The sequence below is a fragment of the Pan troglodytes genome, chromosome 13, assembly GCF_028858775.2.
Source record: "Pan troglodytes isolate AG18354 chromosome 13, NHGRI_mPanTro3-v2.0_pri, whole genome shotgun sequence".
Lineage (NCBI taxonomy): Eukaryota > Metazoa > Chordata > Mammalia > Primates > Hominidae > Pan > Pan troglodytes.
The window spans coordinates 112,265,457-112,285,920 of record NC_072411.2 but is presented as its reverse complement, the minus strand read 5'-3'; the positions used below and the strand labels follow the sequence as shown (position 1 = coordinate 112,285,920).

Here is a 20,464-nt window from a genome sequence, read left to right as displayed (position 1 = left end):
CATTCTTATTCTGATAAATTAAAAGCATTCCCATTACAATCAGGAACAAAACACATATGTCTCCTTTGATCATTTTTATTCATTATTGAATTGGTGAACCCATCCAGCATGGTTGGAACTCCCTAAAAAAAAACTAGTAGGATTGAAAGAAAAAAATTACAGTTATCATTCCCAGCTAGTATGTTTAGATAATCAAAGACTAGAAGAAGCTATATATTATTAGAAAAAGAAAGTTTATAGCAAAGTTGTAGAATACATTCAATATATAAAAGTTAATTATATTTTTACATCCCTTTTATGATTGAATTAATAAATATTAAAGTTAATTGGGAAAACATCTAGCAAAATATTTGTAAAACTTTTGTAGAACTGGAAAATTTTATTTAAAGATAACCTAAATAAATGTAGAGATATGCCATTTATGGATGCTTTGGCTGTGATATTCTAATACGGTTTTTCCTTGCAGACTTTGCCTTCAAAAGAAACAACATTTTTAAACACTACACAAATGCCTTGCCTGCAATCAGCTTCAACTTGGAGTAGCTATGAACACAATTCGGAGTCTTACCTATTAAGACAACATGTATCAGAGTTAGATTCCTCTTTCCATTCTGTTCTATCATTGCCATCAGGTAAGCCTCCTTGTAACAATTTCTAAGTAACGATATTTTCTGTACTGAAATCTAATCCTCTAAATACAGAGAATCTAATAAATCTTATTTTATCAATTTTTTTCAGTAGATATTAGAACTAAGCAATGCCTTGACAATTAAATTTGTTGTAGAGGAATTAATCTAGTCACATGCACGGTTAATGTTCTATCTGTGTAAGTTGATTCTTTAATTCCTTCTAAACCAACTTGATTTACTTTGGGAAATTACTAGGTTTTTATCTTGTTAAATTTTGAGCATTTTATTGGTAACATGGCTGTGCTGTTGAAATGTTTCTGAGTAATGGTAATTCGTGTTCTTTTTCTAATGTGCTGTTATACATGGAGGTTTCCCTGTCATAAAATATTTCTCCATTTATAATTTGCATTGAATTTCTCAATGCAGAGGGAAGAAAACTGCGTACCTATAAGTATAGTCAACCTCAAGAGTATCTGTACTTTATAACTGAGTAAATGAGGCTTATACATCCTTACATCTCTAAAGTGTTTTGTTTTGTTTTGTTTTGAGACAGGGTCTTGCACTGTTGCACAGGCTGGAGTATAGTGGCGTGAACATAGCTCACTGCAGCCTTGACCTCCTGGGCTCAAGTAATCCTCCCACCTCAGCCTCCCAAGTAGCTGGAACTACTTGGGTGCATGACACCACACCCAGCTAATTTTTAAATTTTTTTGTAGAGATGGGGTCTCACTATATTGCCCAGGCTGGTCTTGAACTTCTAGCCTCAAGTGATCCTCCCACCTCAACCTCCCAAAAATGCTAGGATTACTCTAGGTGGTTTTAAATTTTCGGTTCTTGATTTTTGTGGAACCTTTACACTCTTGTCTGTATTGGAACTAAAGTAAATATTTAGGGGAGAAAGAAAACATCCCTTGCATTGGTTATCTCCGGTTCTTCTTTACTGGGGGATATCTCAACTTAGCTTTTGTTCCATTTTCCGCTTATGGTTCTGATGGTCTTTTAAATTCTCAAAATCAAGGGACTGATTTATTTGTAAAGCACTATGTTTTGAACCTGTCTCCCTGCCCTGAATCTCAATTTAGTTTTTATCAGTAGTAGAGTGGTTTCTTAGCTACCCCATTACCTTGATTTAAGTTTTTAACAAGAACTATTTTATTCTATATTTGAGGAAACCTTAATAATATGACAAAATAATAATCCATATAACAATAATAATGTAGCTAACATTTAGTCTTAGCATATACTGAGCCTTGTATATATTAAGCACATTACATTTTCTTGTTTAATTCCCACAACTCCATGAGAATAGATATCTTTGTTCTGTTCATCTTACATATGAGAAAACTAAGCTTCGTGATACTACTCATCCAAGATTACTCGGCTAATAAATGATGAGCCAGAATTTGAGGTAGTCATTCTCCAGAACCAAACTACTCACCATTACTTTACTGCCTGTTTTCTTATTAGCAAATATATTTCTCTGATGACATAACCCTGAGAGCTGGTATAAATACTCTTTATCCTAAGACTCTTATGCCCCCTCTAATAAATGAGATTAGATTGTTTATCTACTATTTCATGATATCCATTCCTTCTTACATTCAATAAAAATCTCAATACCTACTATATGTAAGTACTAAATAAATGCTAGGAGTATAAATACAAATAAATCCCTCAAGGTACTCGCATTCTAGTTTAAAACAACTGAAAGGTAATGTTTCAAAGCAATGAAATATTTTTACAAAAGCTGACAGGTCACGTGCGGGTATTAAGAAAGGCACATAGACCGAACAAGGACCTTTTCTTGTTAGATCATGTTTTCCCACAAATCGCAAAGAACAGTGGTAGAATTGGTGATACTCTCCTCATAAGTATAATATTGCTTTGGAGAAACAAATGCAACAAATTTATGTTCAGGTAATTGGAAAATATCAGAATCCTGAAATGTTTAAGGAGCATTTTAAAGGAGAATATTTAATTTCTAATCCCATTTTGTCACCTAATTTTCATATGATCATAATATCAAGATTCAAACTCATCTTACCTCTGTCCCTTGGTACAAACTCCATGATGATACTCATGAACTAATTTTTGTTTTGCATATTTTTCCACACCTGAGTATGGATCTGCCACTAAGATACATTATTTGAAGAAGAGATCATTTTTTTCTGTTTAAAATCCAGACCCAGCCAGGTGGGCACAGTGGCTCATGCCTGTAATCCCAACACTTTGGGAGGCTGAGGTGGGAGGACTGCTTGAGCTCAAGAGTTCAAGACCAGTCTGGGAACATAATAAGACTTTGTCTCTAAAGAAAAGAATTTTCTAATTAGCCAGGCATGGAGTTGTGCACCCGTAGTCTCAGCTACTTGAGAGGCTGAGGTGGGAGGATTGCTTGCGCCCAGGAGATTGAGAATGTAGTGGGCCAGAATCATGCTACTGCACTCCAGCCTGGGCAACAGAGCCAGTCCCTGTCTCAAGAATAAAAACAAATAAAAAATGAAATCTAGGCCCTTTCTGGGTCTATCCTCATTTATGTATTCAAATGAGTTTCCTTAAAGTACCTTCTTTCAATAGCCAAATTTTCATTATTATCAACTGCTTTATAAAATATGTTCTCAAGGAAAAGTTAGGTGTCTCTTAATAAATGCTTTTTAAGATGATTTTGTTTTTTCATTCTTGGCTGAAAGAAAAAACCTTTAGTAAATGTGAAGCATAACTACTTCATTGCTTAACTCCTCTTTGGTTGTGAGAGTACAGAATATAAACATAGTGAATTGAAAGTCTCCAAGCCTCTATTTAAAAACAAAACTAGCTTGTCAATAGGTTTTAATCTTTATAAAAGTATATTCATTGTGATATATAATATGGTAAATTAAGGGAATGTGAACTTTGATGTTTTCATAAAAGGTTGCATCTGACTTATAGTGGTTTTCTCCCAAGACGTTAAAAGCGTGTAATTTTTTGGAAACTTCATTATTTCAAATGCAAAGTTTGTAGGGATGGGATGGAATGGATTTAGAGTCAGCCAGATTTGGGTGTAGGTTTTCTTAAAGACTTCTTGGGTATATTTGTTTCCATTCATCTGTGAATAGTATTTATTAATACTTAAAATTACTGTTCATCTTATGTACTATTTTAGGAAGTTCATGAAGTTGTTTCTCTGTTAGCTTTTTAATTTGTTGATTAAGTGCACCTAACCAGTAATTTCTAAAATACTGCTACCAACATGCTTGGAAAGAGTATTTTGTCACTTCCGATAGTTGTTACATCTCAAACTTTTGCTTATTTTCTTAAGCTTATGTGCTATTTATAGAAAGAAAGCAATTTTAATGTTACAATCTGTAATCCTAGTATTACAAAGAGTGGTATTTGAAAATACCTTTTTTATTTTATTTTTCCAGATGTGCCTCTTCATTTTCACTTTGAAACACTGTTAAAAAAGACTGAAATAAAAGGCAATCTTGCTGAAAATAAATTTGTAGATGAATATATCATATCTCCATCACCTGGTATGTCACATTTACAGTTCTTGTACTCTATATGCCTTTTTATGTCTTTATACTTACTATTTTTGCATTCTAAGAAAAATAAAATCTAAGAAAAGAATAAATGAAAATCCTTAATTTTTAATACTCACTTTTTACAACTCATGTACACATAAAATACAAGAACAATCTTAACATGAAATGTGCGATACCTATTGAATTGTAATTATGAACTATTACTGATAAATATAATAAAAATTTAAATAAATGTGGAGAAACAGCATTTCTGTATGGTAAGATCAATAAATATATAAATTCTTCCTAATAGTTCATATGATTAATGTAATGTAACTCTAAGTTCTCATAGAATTTGTTTAACTTATAATAATTCTAAAGCACAATGGGAAGACTAAACAGGGGAAAATATAAAAGGAATTATTATAAAAAGTTTAGAGAAAATCTAGCCCAAGCACATATGGAAACATGACAAAAATCTATAATAATGTAGAATCTATTTTGTTTATATTTAAGAAAATAGATCAATGAAGTAAACTCTTTAGTTGATTATATATCAGGGAAGAATTGTATGTTAGTGGGAAAGTGGAGAACCATTGGTTCTCATGGAGAGAGTCTTTCCCAGTAAAATTCTTTTACATACTCATTTAATGCTATGAATCAGAATAAGTTCTAGTTAATTCCAAGAATTGTACATAAAACATTAAAACTACAAAATAAAACTTGAGGAAATTATAATGAAATGTTTATGAGTTCTGTAAATGTGGGTGAGTTCTATGCTTGGAAGCAATTAGAAGAAGAAAGAAAACAACATATTTTGATTATCTACAAAGTTAAAATCTAAACATCAGAAAAGTCATATAAATTTAAGATAAATTATTTCTACATGAAATAATCTACCTCAAAAACTCGAGTCAAATGAATACCTGTTAGAACTGGGGTCTTATTATAAAATAAATTTATAAAAATCAGCAGCTTTTATAAGTACCAATAGTAACTAGATAGCCTATGTAAAGGAATAAATTCTGTTAGACATATTGACAATGAAAATATAAAGTATTTTTAATCAAACTTAACAAGTACCTACATGAGGACTACTTCAAAAGTTCAGTGAGAAACATGAGGACATTCCTATATGGAGAGAAATATCCTGTTCCTGTCAGAAGACAGTATCATAACTAAAGTTGTCAATTTTCCCCAAATTAATTTACAAGTAGAATATAATCCTAATCAGAATCAGAGGTATTATTGGAACGAAGTTATTCTGGAAGTTTATCTCAGACAGAAAATGCTGAATAGCCAATTACATTTTTAGAAGATTAATAGCAGGACTATGAAGTTATAATCACTAAAACATGGTGATTATAACTTGATCTGCCTTGATCTGATAGAAGGCAGATCAAGGGAGCTTTAAAAAAGCCTAGAGACAGAAGGTGGTATTTCCTACCATGTTGAAAAAATGGCTTAGTCAATAAATAATAATGACAACAACAACAAATTCTTATGAAGCATCATTTATATGTCAGCACTGGTTGAAGGGCTTTATATTACTTAATTATTTAAGTCTGTATAATTCTATAAGGTAGGTATTACTATTCTCCTTGACTAATCTTCCCCAAATTACAGTTGAGTAATAGAGCCAGAATTCAAACCCAAGCAGTCTGGCTTGGAGCCATGCTCTATATAACTAAGTTTCCTTTGTAATCAAAGGCATTAAATAACGACTCTTTGGAAGAATTAAAAACTGATATCACTAACTCATAAAGCACTTTAAAACAAATTTAAGGTGGATGAACATTAAAATACATTTCAGTTGGATTAAAAAGTTAAATGTTAAAAATGAATGTCTTAAAAGAATAACAAGAAAAAGTAAGTGTACTTGATGATAATAATGAAAATAATATTAACTGAGCTTATAGTCAGACACTATGCAAATATTTACTACTTTTGCCTGCAACATTAATGATTTTAAACATTATAATCATCAATTTTGGCACAACGATAGTAAAAATAGCACCCTCAAATATCGTGGATATTAAGAATTGATACAAGCCTTTTGGGGAGCTCTGCAAAATGCATTACAAGGCGTTTAAACTATGTATTTTTTTATAAGTTCAGTGTGGCTTAAAAACTCCCTTGTTTACTTTTGTACCTATTCCCAATAAATGTTTACTGGACTGTTAACCCTGCATTCTGACCCAACTATTCCATTTCCAAGAATCTAGTCTAATCCTAAATATGAAACCTTTTTTCACAACTGTATTCATCTTAACATGTTTTTGTGATAATGAAAAATTAGCAACAACTTGAAAAGCATAATAGAGATATGGTTAAATACATTACAGTGGAATATACAGCCTTAAAAAATATCTTAAAAGTTCATATAAGGATGGAAACCTACTTATCAAAGAATGTTGTGATATAAAAGGATAAAAATATTTTACTTCTATGTCTGGTACAATTATAGTCATGTAGAAATATTTATTGTTATATCAATCAAATGCAATGTATGGACCTTGTTGAGATTGATTTGAATAAGCCTGCTGTTTATACACACACATATAATTTTTGAAACAGAGAAATTTGAACATGGACTAGCTGTTAGATATTAATGAATTATTGTTAATTTTGCTACTTGTAATAATGCATTGTGGTTACATAAACCCAGACGTACTTTTTCAGTTTGTTAGAGATTCACACTAACATATATGTAGATGAAAAGATATGTCTGGGATTTGCTTTTAAATACTCTAGCAAAAATGTTGGTGGGAGAGATGAAACAAGATTGGTTATAAGTTGTTCACTGCTGAGACGGAAGGATAGGTATACGGGAGTTCATTATTCTAGTCTCCTTTGTGTTTATTTGAAAATTTTCCACAGTAAAAATTAAAGAGAAAAAAAATGAAGGCACCAAGGATGAAGAACAGTTATCTATGCTTAGGGGGAAAAGCCTAAAGAAATACAGAAAAATATAAGTATTATGTGCAGTTACCTTTTAATGATGCGATTTCACTTGTTGGAATTTGTCCCGAGACTAGATTGTTTTCAAAAGGGAAAAAAATGCATCCATGAAGATGATTATTTTAAGAATGTCTCTAATAGCATTATCATTATGATGATAAGTATCATGGCCAACAGCTAGGAAATAGCTAAAGAACATTGTTTCTAATCACGGAATGTTATATAACCATCTGAAAAAGTAATAGAGTTATGTGATAAAAATATAAGTATGCATTTAATTAAAATTATGATTTCATACTTGAAATACATATATTTCTTTTAATGTTGTTCTACTATTTGATTTAAAAAAAATAAGGCAGGTCAGGTGCGGTGGCCCACACCTGTAATCCCAGCACTTAGGGAGGCTGAGGCAGGAGGATCGCTTGAGCCCAGAGTTCAAGACCAGCCTGGGAAATATAGTGAAACCCCGTCTCTACAAAAAATACAAAAATTAGCTGGGCATGGTGGCGTGCACCTGTTGTCCTAGCTACTTGGGAGGCTGAGGCAGGAGGATCATTCGAGCCTGGGAGGTTGAGGCTGCAGTGAGCCATAGTTACACCACTGCACCTCAGGGTGGGTGACAAAGTGAGACCCTGTTTGTAAAAAAATAAAATAAGGCAGTTAAACGTGTTAGGCACACAATTAAGGGGAATGCATAAATAATGTAATGAGAAATTTCATCCTATGTATCTGTCTTAAATAGCTGGTCATTAATTTTTCTTTTGCTGTTAGTGATTTGAGTTCAGAATTTATTGAGCACTTAGTGCCAGGCAGACTATTAAGTGCTGAAGAATCAAAGATGAATTACAGGAAGTCAAAATTATAATGTAATGGAGGAAGACACAAATAACTATTATATAGTATAATGGACATAGATGATAAATACATTTGAAGGCTGAGTGTGGTGGCTCATGCTTGTAATCCCAGCACTTTGGGAGGCTGAGGTAGGGGGATCGCTTGAGCCCAGGAGTTCAAGACCAGCCTGGGCAACATGGTAAAACCCTGTCTCTACAAAAAATATAAAAATTAGGCAGGCATGGTGGTGCATGCCTGTAGTCCCAGGGACTTAGGAGGCTGAAGCAGGAGGATTGCTTGAGCCCAGGAGCTTGAGGCTGCAATGAGCAATGATCGCATCACTGCACTCCAGCTTGGGTGACAGAGTGAGACTCTATCTTAAAAAGAAATTATATAAAGAAGATATAAATAAGGAGTATGTAACTACTTAGAAGGCAGAAAAAGAGAGGTTAAGGGAGATGAGAAATGGGCAAGGAGAGGAACTCCAGAAAGTTGGTGATGCCAAGTGCAGCTTTGACTACTTAATTGGAATTTACAGAGAAAGAAGGGTGAAGCGTTCCAGATTAGTGCTTCTCAAACTTTAAAATGTAAGCAAGTTACTTCGGGGATATTGTTAGAATGCAGAGTCTGATTTAGTAAGTCTGGAATGGGACCTGAAATTCTGCATTTCTAACAAGGTCCCAGGTGATTCAGATGCTGTTGGCCCATACTGAGTAACAAGTCTTTAAATAACAAAAACAAACATATGTCTTGTCATGGAGACATGATACAGTATGATATATTCAAATATCTATAAATAAGGCCAGGCACAGTGGCTCACGCCTGTAATCCTACCACTTTGGGAGGCTGAGGCAGGTGGATCGCCTGAGGTCAGGAGTTTAAGACCAGCCTTGGCAACATGGTGAAACCCCGTCTGTACTAAAAATACAAAGGCTAGCTGAGGGTGGTGGTGCACACCTGTGGTCCCAGCTACTCGGGAGGCTGAGGCACAAGAATCACTTGAACCCAGGAGGCAGACGTGTAGTGAGCCGAAATGGTGCCACTGCACTCCAGCCTGGGTAACAGAGTGAGACTTCATCTCAAAACAAACAAACAACAACAAATATCTACAAATAACTTGGCATTCCTGTAGGGTAAGTTGTGTGAAGGCAGTAGACAGATCTTTGCTTGGATTTATCCTGTATGGTCCATTAGATTTGGCAGTTTACAATGGCATTGCTGATTTCAGGCAACAAGCAGAGAAAAGCCAAACTGTAGTGGGTTGAAAAGTGAATGGATGACTAGTTTAATCATGAGGAATACCAGACAAAACCAATTTAAGGGTTTATACTTACCAAAATATTCAAAGTTATGAAAGTTATGGAAGACAGTGGAACTGTTTCAGATATAAGACCTTAATGAGATCTGACAACTGCAATGCTATCTGCAATGAATAGTTGAAATTATCTGTAAATAACATAGAGATATTAGTGAAATCTGAATAAGGTCTATAGATTAGCTAATGGTACTGAACTGCATGGCTACATAAGAGAATGTCCTTTGTTTTGAGAAATACACATTGATGTATTTAGGGCTAAAGGGGCATCATGTCAGCAACTAAATTTGTGGTCTGAAAGAAGGAGGTAAAGCAAATGTGATACGATGTTAACATTTGGGGGATTTCAGAAAAGGGTATACAGAAATTTTTTGTTCTATTTCAAGTTTTCTGTAATTCTGAAATTAGGTCTCAGATAGATGGAAGAGGAGGAACAATAGCACCATAACCCACACGAGCAAGCCAGAAACATAGAGCTCAGTCTTTGTCACCCACACTTCCTCCAACTTGGTCTAAACCAATTGCCAAGTTGTCAATATGATCTTATGTGTTTGAGTTCCTTTTGTGCCTTCGACTGCTCTCACAGTCCAACATGATCTCTTATCTATACTGCTGAAATAGACTTTTAATCCATTTTTCCCTTTAATCACTGTAGGCAGTGACCTCCTCAAAATGCAAATCTAATGTCACACCTGCTCCCCACCCCATCCCTTTAAATCATTCGAGAAGGAATATTCTTAACACCTTAAAGCCCTATCTACATAGGCTGGCTTCTCCCTCATGATTCTTTCTCACCATGCTTCCTTACTCTACACTACATAGCTGTTCAGTTCCCAAATTTGTCCTGTTCCCTTGGGCCATTGTACATGCTATTCTCCTCCTTCCCCTAGCTATCAGCTATTTCTGTTCATATTTGGAGTCTGTCACTTCATCTGGGGAAGCCTTTCCTAGAGCTCTTACTAGCACTCTTATACATTCTCAGCAACATCATGTAGTTTCACAACTGAAATGAATATTTTCCTATCACATTACAATTGCATTCCTTAACACCTGTAAACGACAAGGGCTGCTACAAATCCTAGTTTTGCTTACCTAGGGTTTAGAATAATGCTTGCCATGTAATTGGTTCCCTGTAAAGTTGTTGGATGAATAAAAGGGAAGGAAGTAAAGACAGGATATATGAGAAATGCTATGAAAGTGTGATCTTAGGATGAACTCTAGGAGAGGATTGGGAGAGCAAGAACTGAAAGGCTGGGAGGTTTATCAATAGAACAGGTGAAGAGGATGTGTAGAATTGTCATACATTTCCTACTGTTTCAAGGGTCCATGAAAACCTTACAAGACAGTAACGAATTAGAAGGAAAATAAATGTGAAGAAAACATTTGAATAAAATTTAATTTAAAAATCAACTTTTGGCCGGGCGCGGTGGCTCACGCCTGTAATCCCAGCACTTTGGGAGGCCGAGGCGGGCGGATCACGAGGTGAGGAGATCGAGACCATCCTGGATAACACGGTGAAACCCCGTCTCTACTAAAAATACAAAAAAAAAAAAATAGCCGGGCGTGGTGGCAGCCACCTGTAGTCCCAGCTACTCGGGAGGCTGAGGCAGGAGAATGGCGTGAACCCGGGAGGCGGAGTTTGCAGTGAGCCGAGATCGCGCCACTGCACTCCAGCCTGGGAGACAGAGCGAGACTCCGTCTCAAAAAAAAAAAATCAACTTTTGTGAAAGTTAAGATTCCTTCACAAAATTTGATGTTTTCAGAAGAGTGGGGAATTGCTTGTAGAAAATAAGAGAAACGTTAATTGTCTACGATTTGCTTAAATGCTACAGCAAAATGTTATTAAAAGAATGGACACTTTTAACACCTACACACGTTTTCACACACACATACATTTTAAAATCCACCTCTCACAATTCTAGTTACCATTTTAGTACGTTTAGATTACTCCTGCCATGCTGTTTTCTTGTATTAATAACTTTCAGGGTATCATCATCTGTGATGCATTTATGATTTTTTCATTTGCTGTTTGACATGCAAGTGCATCGTTGAAATCTTAGGGTTTAATATTGATTCTGGAAAACACTTCAGCTATCACTTCTTCAACTATTCCCTCCTTTTCATTCTTTCTAGTCTCATCTTGTTACCCCACTGCGGTCTTTTTCCCTCCATATTTTCTATCACTCTGTTCCATCAAGTTATGGAATTCCTCTTCCAGACCCTGATTTTGATTTTCAGCTGTGTCCATTCTGTTTCTTAGCCTAGTGATGATTTTAACATTTGAAAATTTACATTTTCTATTTCTGACATTTCTCCAGAGGGCCTCTTACCTGTTTCTCTTGGCAATACTGTTTTAAAGAGTTGCTAATCTGTATTCCATGAATGCTTCATTATTTCTTGAGATGGTTCTTCCACTTGTGGTTTGTACCTCTTTTTTGATTGTGTTGGTATTCAGATTTTTGGAGTTTTCTATACTCATCATTGAAGCTGTGATACTCAGTTAAAACTCTTCTACCACTGCTGTTTATGGGACACTTTTGATGGGAAGGGAATTTATACTACATTTGAAATTTTCAGACTAATTTGGGGATGGGCGGGACATTTCAAAGCAGGGCACCTGGGCATTGCCTTCTCTCTCCAACCATTCATTTCTCTGCCTAAAGCTCTGATTCTGTTAGTCTGACTGAGATATTGGCATGTGCAGTCAATATCCAGATAGTTGTCCTGCTCCCAGTTTTCCTTTCTTGTGGGTCTACAGCACCTTTAGTGGCGTCACACATCTTTGTGGCAGTACTTCACTATGTGCTTCTGCTCTGGGTTTCCTCTTCAAATTCCATACAGTATTAGTCTTTTAGAGATTCCTCAGAAATTCTGCTTTACAGGTTCCACTTTTTGCTTGCAAATGTGGATTTATATGTGCCTATCTGTGCATGTACCTATGTAAAACATATTTGTCTATCATGTTTAGGGTCATTTGCCATCTTGAAACCAGACACTCCTTGTCAGCTGGTGGGCCATGCCCTTTATTTCAGTGTGAGTTTGGCACTTCAGCTTACATATTTCTTTTTCCACTCCTTTCCACATCTCCAAACCTTTCAAAAAAAGAAGCCAATTTGGTTGTTAGACCAAGGCTGGAAATAAGGGGGTTCAGATATACAATCATGATAACGCTAACATTTACTGCACACTTATCACATCAGACACTTTTACTTACTACTACAGGAATAAACTCATGTAATCATTATCCAAGGTCGCTGCTATTATCCCTATTTTACAGATGATGCAACTAAGGCATCAGAGATATTAAATGATTCTGGTTCTTGCTCGCACAGTCTAGTCTGACCATGTTGAATCTTACTTGGTCCCAACTTATTTCCAGATTTAAAAGTAAGCAAGAACTTAAAGATTCTGATCGCCAAGATTTATATATCTGAGCCAATCCTCACTCTATCAAGTTTCTGTAATTTGGAAGACTTTGAGAACAGATCATCTTCCCTTTTCATCCCCCTCAAAAAAATGGAGAAAATATAAGAAACCGGAAATTCCTGGGGATGTTTTTAGTTGGAGTTGTGTGTCTTGGTATTTAAGGTTATGTTTATCTGTAATTTTGAACTGGTATCTTAAAATTCTGCAGTTACAAATAAAAACAGATTGACATGTTCACTGTCTGTTTTAAGGAACTAAAACTTAATATTTCCTTTTCATTTGTTTTAGTACATAGTACTCTGAATCAATGGAGAAATGGATATTCACCTATATGTAAGCCTCAAATAAGGTCAGAATCTTCTGCACAACTGTTACAGGGAAGAAAGAAAAGACATTTGAGTGAAACAGCATTAGGTAGGTTAAAGTGAGGATATAAGCAGTAGTGATAAATATTAAAAATGAAAAATTCTGATTTTAAAATAACCTCTCATGGGAGTTTATAATCCAGAACAGCCACTAATAACACAAAACATCTATGAGTCTACAAACATGAAACAGCATATTCGTAGTTAATTCAGAATTATTTGTGGACTGGTATCTACCCACTTTATGGCAATTAAGTATTTCCCTCCTATGTTCCCTGACTAGTTGTCTTCTACCAATCAGTCCCTGGATGGGATTTAATCTTCAAAGTTGTGTTCTATGCTCAAAATAGGCTAGTGCAAAGTTGCCTTACAGAAACTGTTAACCATTTATGGTACCTACTGTGGAGATGTTGATGCACTGCAGATTCCTCAGGATTTTGAGAAAGTCAACAAGATTCAACTTATATATATATAAAGCTTTAAAAACATCTAATAAGATGCAACATGAAGTATACATTACCTAAGATATAAAATGTTTCACTTAAATTGACTGACACTTTAGATCTAACTTCAAGTTTGATGTACATACAGGAATAAAGAAATGTCATACTACAAATAAATAACTAGACAATTCCAAAAGGGTAGGACATCTGGTCCAGCCTGTCAAAAGTCAATGTAATGAAAAATGATTTATTCTAGACTATAAGAAACCTAGGAGACAATGGCCAATTTTTATATATAGATCCTTATCTGAAGAAACTAGCTATAAAGGACTTTTTTTTAACAAATGGAGAAATTTAAATATGGACTGGGTATTAGATTTTATATTATGCAGGAAATATTCTCATTTTAAAACACTTGTACTAAAATAAGGGCAGTAAGTAAACGCATACATATATATATTTACTACACACACACACACTAACTGGGAACCAAAACAGGAAAAAAAAAAAAAGAACTTGGAAGATATACAGAAAATACTAACAGAAGTAAACTTCTAATCAATATCCTGAGAGATATGAGAAATTTCATCTATGAAACAAGAACAGGATGCTGTTTTAAAAAAAGAGTACCAGAGAACAAGTACTTTTGGAAACATGTACTTATAATAGCAGAATTTTTTCAAAAAATTAAGAGTGTTCAGAAGACCAAGGACAGACACCTCACATAAATTAGGATAAAAAGTCAGATATGAAAAATGAGATTAGATAAGAAAATTAAGATAGTTCTGGTGGTTCAACTATGGATAGGAGTCACAGGAAACAAGAATAAAGGGATGAGATGAGGGATTACTCAGGGAACAATAAGAAATATATTCGATAAAAACTGCCAAAGCCCCAGAAAATGGAAATAACTTGTGGCATGACTGCAAGTAAGGCTCCTCTTTTTTCATTTCCTTTTTTGTTTTCTAATACACGAATTTAAACACACACACACACACAAAACAAGGAATCAATCACCTGTCATCTAATTAGGAAAGTAATTCTAATGATATTAGACTTGTTTAATGTGTAACATTCAATGGTTCTTTCCATGGCAGGAGAAAGAACTAAACTTGAAGAATCTGATTTTCAACACACAGAATCAGGATCCCATAGCAATTTTACTGCTGTTTCCAATGTCAACGTTTTATCAAGAATCCAGAATTCATCACGAGTAGGTTTTTCCGTATGTTGAACTCTAAAATAGCTTTAAAAATAAAAACACCTGATTTTGAAAATAATTTATATTTTGCTAATCTATAACAGCCTTACTAGCACATATTAACAGACATTTATAACTATCTTGTTAGAAAACAATATATTTGATTCATACAACTTATTTTTAACTATGAAGCTAAAAGTTCATTAATATTTGGTTATAGCTTCTTTTTATGTGTTAAAAATTTAAACATTATCATGATCATCTCTATTCCTTAACATATTAAGCTAAATAAAGTCTTACTAATGAGAATTCAGGACTTGTCTTGTTCTTATCCTGTTTTTTTTGTTTGTTTGTTTGTTATCTGGCCAGGGAATAGAGAGGTCAAAAGGTGGGAGGGTTTAGAAATGAATTCCGAAACTCAGGAACCAGGAATGCATAAATGAAGAGTATACTGAAGGGCTGACCAAAAATGTTTCACTGCCTTTCCTAATAAAAAGTGGTTACTGATCATTTTCATTGACATTTAGGGTGATGTATGTTAGTCTTTTCTGATAAAGAGTTTTGCATTTAAGACCTATTTTTTGTGGTCTTAAAAATAAGCTTGTATGCTTGCACACACAAATACACATTACACATCTACCAAGAGGTTGTTCTGATTTACAAAAGATAGAAAAATGTTTTATTTTTTGGTTTTCTTAACATTTTTTAGTCAGACTTTATAACAATGTATTTACAAAAATTATGTAACGTGTACTGCCATATTTACATAACTGATGAAAGGAGGGTATCATTACAAGTAACTAGACAGTACTGTAAATCTACTGTAATCCTGTTTTGCAGAATACTGCACGACGGAGATTGAGAAGTGAGAGCTCTTATGACATAGATAACATTGTGATTCCCATGTCATTAGTAGCCCCAGCTAAATTAGAGAAACTCCAATATAAGGAAATACTTACTCCAAGGTATGTATACTTACATCTTCATATTTTTCTTCCTTCCTTCCCTAATAAACTTAAATTTTCAAAGTGAAGAATTTTAATTAATGAAAGGAGCATCCTTCTCCCAGTTCCTTCATAGCCATGGAGGGGAAACGGTGAAAAAAAAATTACTCGTGCCTTAAGTATTATATAGTATCACAACTTTATTTCTCAGTTTTTATTAAGATTTAGGAATTCCTAGACTACTTTAGCATTCTTAGTCTTTTTTATTATTATTATCCAGTGTTATCTACTATGTATATGACACTAAAAGGTACTTTAGTGACATAAAAACTATAGCAACGAATAATCCTTGCCCTTGAAGATACAGGTGTGACATAAGTTGCAAAGAGTTCTACGTTTTCATGGGGTATTCACACTGTAAGACAGTAATACCTGTGACCAAAAAAAAAAAAAAAAGATTTTGATGTAATTCCAAATCGGCAATAAACACATTCAAAAGATGAGCGGGAAGGTCTGGGAAGTCATCCATGAAGGAATGGGAAGGTGGAGAAGGTATTTACATAGGGATACCACAATAAAGGCACAGGACAAGTGTGTAAGGCTTAGCCAGATACTGTTTTGTGCAGGTTGATAATGGAAGGCTAAAAACAAAGTTAGGTCCAGATTGATAATGGAAGGCTAGAAACAAAGTTAGGTCCAGATTTGTGGAGGTCCCTGAATGCCATACACAGATCTGCTCCCTACTGGCAGTAACGTTAGCCAAACTTTTTAGAAATCATGAATGCAGCTTCTTAAGAATATAAATGACACCAGGAAGTAGAGACAGAAAAGGCTGCAAACAGAGACAGGTGGGTGACAATTTCAGTCAATTGCTATACATCTCTATTCTAATTTCATTTCTTTTACTACTTCATAATTACTTTGAGGTATTAAGAGAATAATATTCTAGAAGAGTTATATGAGAACTCAATCTGTGGATACTTGTTGCATAAGTAATAACATTTGTGGCTATGATGTTCTATAGCAAAAATATATTTCAACTTGCAATGGTAGGCTGGAGCTAGCTGGCTGAGCAGATAGTTAAATATAGAAGACTTCTGTGAGCCAGTTATTAAACTACTGATGGCTCAAAAGGGGCTATGGTAGGTATTTTCACACCAAAGAAATTGGCAAACATACAAACCAGGGTTTTTTTCCTTCTCTGTTACTTTTTGGCCAGGCCAGTTTATCAGCATACCACTGACTTCAGTCAGTACATAATTATTATGTATAAAATGCAGCTATACAGAACAGACTATTCACCATAAGGCCAAAAATAAAGTCTCATTTTCTCTTTTGTCCTTTTCTCATAATACAAATGTTTTTCTTTTAAAAAATTAAGTATTAAAATACAACAATTTGAACCATGGAAGTGCCAAGGAAACACTAATACATTTAGCTGTGCTGAGTATAAAATTGCCACATTTAAATAAATAAAAGCTGTTTAAAATTGGTTTTTATCTTCAACAGCTGGAGGATGGTTGTTCTTCAGCCTTTGGATGAATATAATTTAGGCAAAGAAGAGGTAAGCTGCCTTTCATTTAATGGGATAATTGCACATTATGTATTATGAAACCTGCTTACTTTGACATTCAGGGAACTAAAGGAATATATAAACCCTTTAACTTACACTGATTTTTTTCTTTTCACTTATGAAAAGGAAGTTCTTTTAAAAGAATATTCGAAAAATGTTTTGTGCAAATTTGACTACCAGCATAATATAGAAATACACAATAATTTAAAAAGCCAAGGCCGGGCGCGATGGCTAATGCCTGTAATCCCAGCACTTTGGGAGGCCAAGACGGGCGGATCATGAGGTCAGGAAATCGAGACCATCCTAGCTAACACGGTGAAACCCCGTCTCTACTAAAAATACAAAAAAATTAGTCGGGTGTGGTGGTGGGCACCTGTAGTCCCAGCTACTTGGGAGGCTGAGGCAGGAGAATAGCGTGAACCCGGGAGGCGGAGCTTGCAATGAGCCGAGATCGCACCACTGCACTCCAGCCTGGGCAACAGAGCAAGACTCCGTTTCAAAAAAAAAAAAGCCAAAAGAAAATATAGCATTTGTTTATGAGTTTTTGAGATACTGAATTTACGTGAATATTCACATTGTCAGTATTAATTATATTTTTCTGCATGAGATTAGTCTCACTCATTATTTAAGTTTAAATGCCATTTTCAGAATCTTAGGACCAATTTGCTCTTCAGTTTAGAAAATTTTGGACTTTAAAAAAGTAATGTGGTAAACATATCACGTAATACCTGTAGAGTCTCGGGCGTAAAAGTAATCAGACATTAATGTTTCTGTAGTGAAATATTCATAGTTGAGTTGGATAAACACTAAAAATAGCCTCACATCATTTCAGATCAGGCTATGTCACCAAATGAATTATGAAAAATTTGTTTTTGCAGATTTTTGGATTTTGGAATTGCAGGTAAGGGGTTGTGAATAGGTATGGATAAAATTATATCAAGATAAGATTATAGGGAAAAATACTGTATAACCAAACTAATTCCAAGGTGATGGTCTCTAGAAGATGACACTGTTGAAGACACTTGGTTTCTGTCAAGTAACAATCTTTCTATGTCCAGTGGTCATGTTTTTCAACTACTAAAATTTACCTTTTAATGCCCTTTCCTCTTCTAATGTATTCTTCCTTACTTCTGAATGATCCTAGCCAAGAAACCCAAATTCTTAAACACCCTAACTAAGGTAGTATTCCAGGTTCAAAACCTAGATAAGTCATTCATTAAATTAATGCTGACTTGTCTAAGATTATTAGTTTTACTTTTATCTGATATTAACATCTTCTTAGAATAGTATGTACTCCACAATGGACAATCCATAAAAACTCCTGAATGAATAAAACATTAAGACTACTGGTACTAAGCTATGACAAATGGAAAGTATTACGAACTCATCTGTAGCCTACCGAAGTCTTCAAATATGAACCAATAGGAAACAAGTATTTTTAAATTTTTTGAGGTGGGAGGATTGCTTGAGCCCAGAAGTTCAAGGCTGCAGTGAGCTATGACTGCACCACTGCACTCACTACAGCCTGGGCAACAGAGACCCGTGTCTAAAAATAACAATAATGAAATAATTTTTAAAAAATTTTGACTCCCCTTTTACAGGAATTTGGAGTTCATCTCATAACATTTGTTCTCTCAACTTACACAGATAGCATTTATTTTAGTTTGCTTCCTACTGTTTTCTACATGAGAAACTCTTTGAAACCTGATCTTATATTTCTTTTTTTGAGATAGAGTCTCGCCCTGTCACCCAGGCTGGACTGCAGTGGCACGATCTTGGCTCACTGCAACCTCCGCCTCCCGCGTTCAAACAATTCTCTGCCTCAGCCTCCTGCCACCATGCCCAGCTAATTTTCGTATTTTTAGTAGAGACGGGATTTCACCATCTTGGCCAGGCTGGTCTTGAACTCCTGACCTCGTGATCCACCCACCTCGGCCTTCCAAAGTGTTGGGATTACAGGCGTGAGCCACCGTGCCCAGCCTGATCTTATATTTCAAAATGTTTCTGATTAAAGCAAAAATCTTTATTTCTAATTCCAGATAGAAGATCTTTCCGATGAAGTCTTCTCCCTAAGGCACAAAAAATATGAAGAGAGAGAGCAAGCCAGGTGGTCACTATGGGAGCAAAGCAAGTGGCACAGAAGAAACAGCAGGCAGGTTACAAATTTAAAACCCCAAACCATAGAATCCATGTGAAATGAACAAAACCTCTGCATGAATTTTGGGTGAGACCACTAAAAAGGAAAACATGCTGTTGTAACATCAGCTATTTGTGCACCAGAAGTAAAATACTACATAGAATGAGCTTGTATTCAAAATATATTTGAGCTAATTATATAATGATGAAATTAGTTTCTGTATTTTCCTCTCTTACGTTGTCAGCCTCAGGAATAGATTTAACTAACAAATAATGTGAAAATTCTCTGTATATATAAAGTAGGTCATTTCAATCTACTTTAATAATGGACTTCACACTGGGGACTGGAGTTTAGGTAATCCATTTTAACATCACTACTTCCAAAATATGTTTTTCTTTAAAAAAATAAAAAATTTCTCAAGAAACCTGTTTAATCTAAAATGCAAAAAGTCTAAAATACTTTTAGAAACACAAATGAGCTTTGAGGGAAGGGGAAATAAATCAGACATAATTATTATATATATGAGAAAATTCCTATTTTATATTTATTATACATTTGATCATTTTTAAAATAGCCAAAACTCAAAAAGGCAAGATTGTGTGAAGTCTGGTAGTCACTTTAGTTAAGGAGCATCTTTCATTTAATTAGTCAGACAAAAGACAAAAGCAAACCAAAATAAAAAACAAGAATAACCCTCCCCCCACAACTGTTATAATTTGGTAAAATATTTCATAAAGTACTATTTCATCCTCTGAGTATGAAAATAATAAATAGCACCAGGGGAATTTTTAAAAATCTTTGGGCAAAACTGTTTAAAGTTACCAAGTTAACTTGACTCAGTGATACCTTGGGTTGTTCATAAATTTTCAAGACCTCAAAAAATAAAAAATAATTGTGTTTTCCTGATTTTCTTGCTAGAGCTTACAGTAAAAATGTTGAAGGACAGGACTTGCTTTTGAAAGAATACCCTAATAACTTCAGTAGCAGTCAGCAATGTGCTGCTGCAAGTCCTCCTGGGCTTCCTTCAGAGAACCAGGATCTGTGTGCATATGGCTTACCTTCTTTAAATCAAAGTCAAGAAACCAAGGTAAGTGTAATATGTATGATTAAACTTCCCATTCCTTGACTTTAACTAC

At 34.7% G+C, this 20,464-nt stretch overlaps 1 protein-coding gene and 1 long non-coding RNA gene across 9 annotated transcripts in view; one reads left to right on the top strand and one right to left on the bottom strand.

The window, feature by feature from the left end:
• Nucleotides 1-20,464, top strand: part of KANSL1L (KAT8 regulatory NSL complex subunit 1 like) — a 149,888-nt gene that overhangs the window by 126,859 nt on the left and 2,565 nt on the right. For 6 of the 8 annotated variants that reach the window (XM_009444180.5, XM_516062.9, XM_009444178.5 and 3 more), the window contains exons 7-14: nt 467-632; nt 4,031-4,138; nt 12,954-13,079; nt 14,571-14,686; nt 15,515-15,639; nt 17,128-17,182; nt 19,231-19,343; nt 20,247-20,415. In XM_009444180.5, the coding sequence (XP_009442455.1) occupies nt 467-632; nt 4,031-4,138; nt 12,954-13,079; nt 14,571-14,686; nt 15,515-15,639; nt 17,128-17,182; nt 19,231-19,343; nt 20,247-20,415 (978 nt within the window). Of the gene's footprint in view, nt 1-466; nt 633-4,030; nt 4,139-12,953; nt 13,080-14,570; nt 14,687-15,514; nt 15,640-17,127; nt 17,183-19,230; nt 19,344-20,246; nt 20,416-20,464 lie in introns of those variants that run through there. The other 2 variants (XM_016950419.4, XM_016950420.4) reach the window with 2 other exon arrangements.
• LOC134808006 (uncharacterized) lies at nt 9,186-14,575 on the bottom strand. The gene is made up of 2 exons (XR_010149867.1): nt 12,993-14,575; nt 9,186-12,331 (listed from the first exon to the last, which is right to left on the bottom strand). It is a non-coding gene; the product is annotated as an uncharacterized LOC134808006 (long non-coding RNA).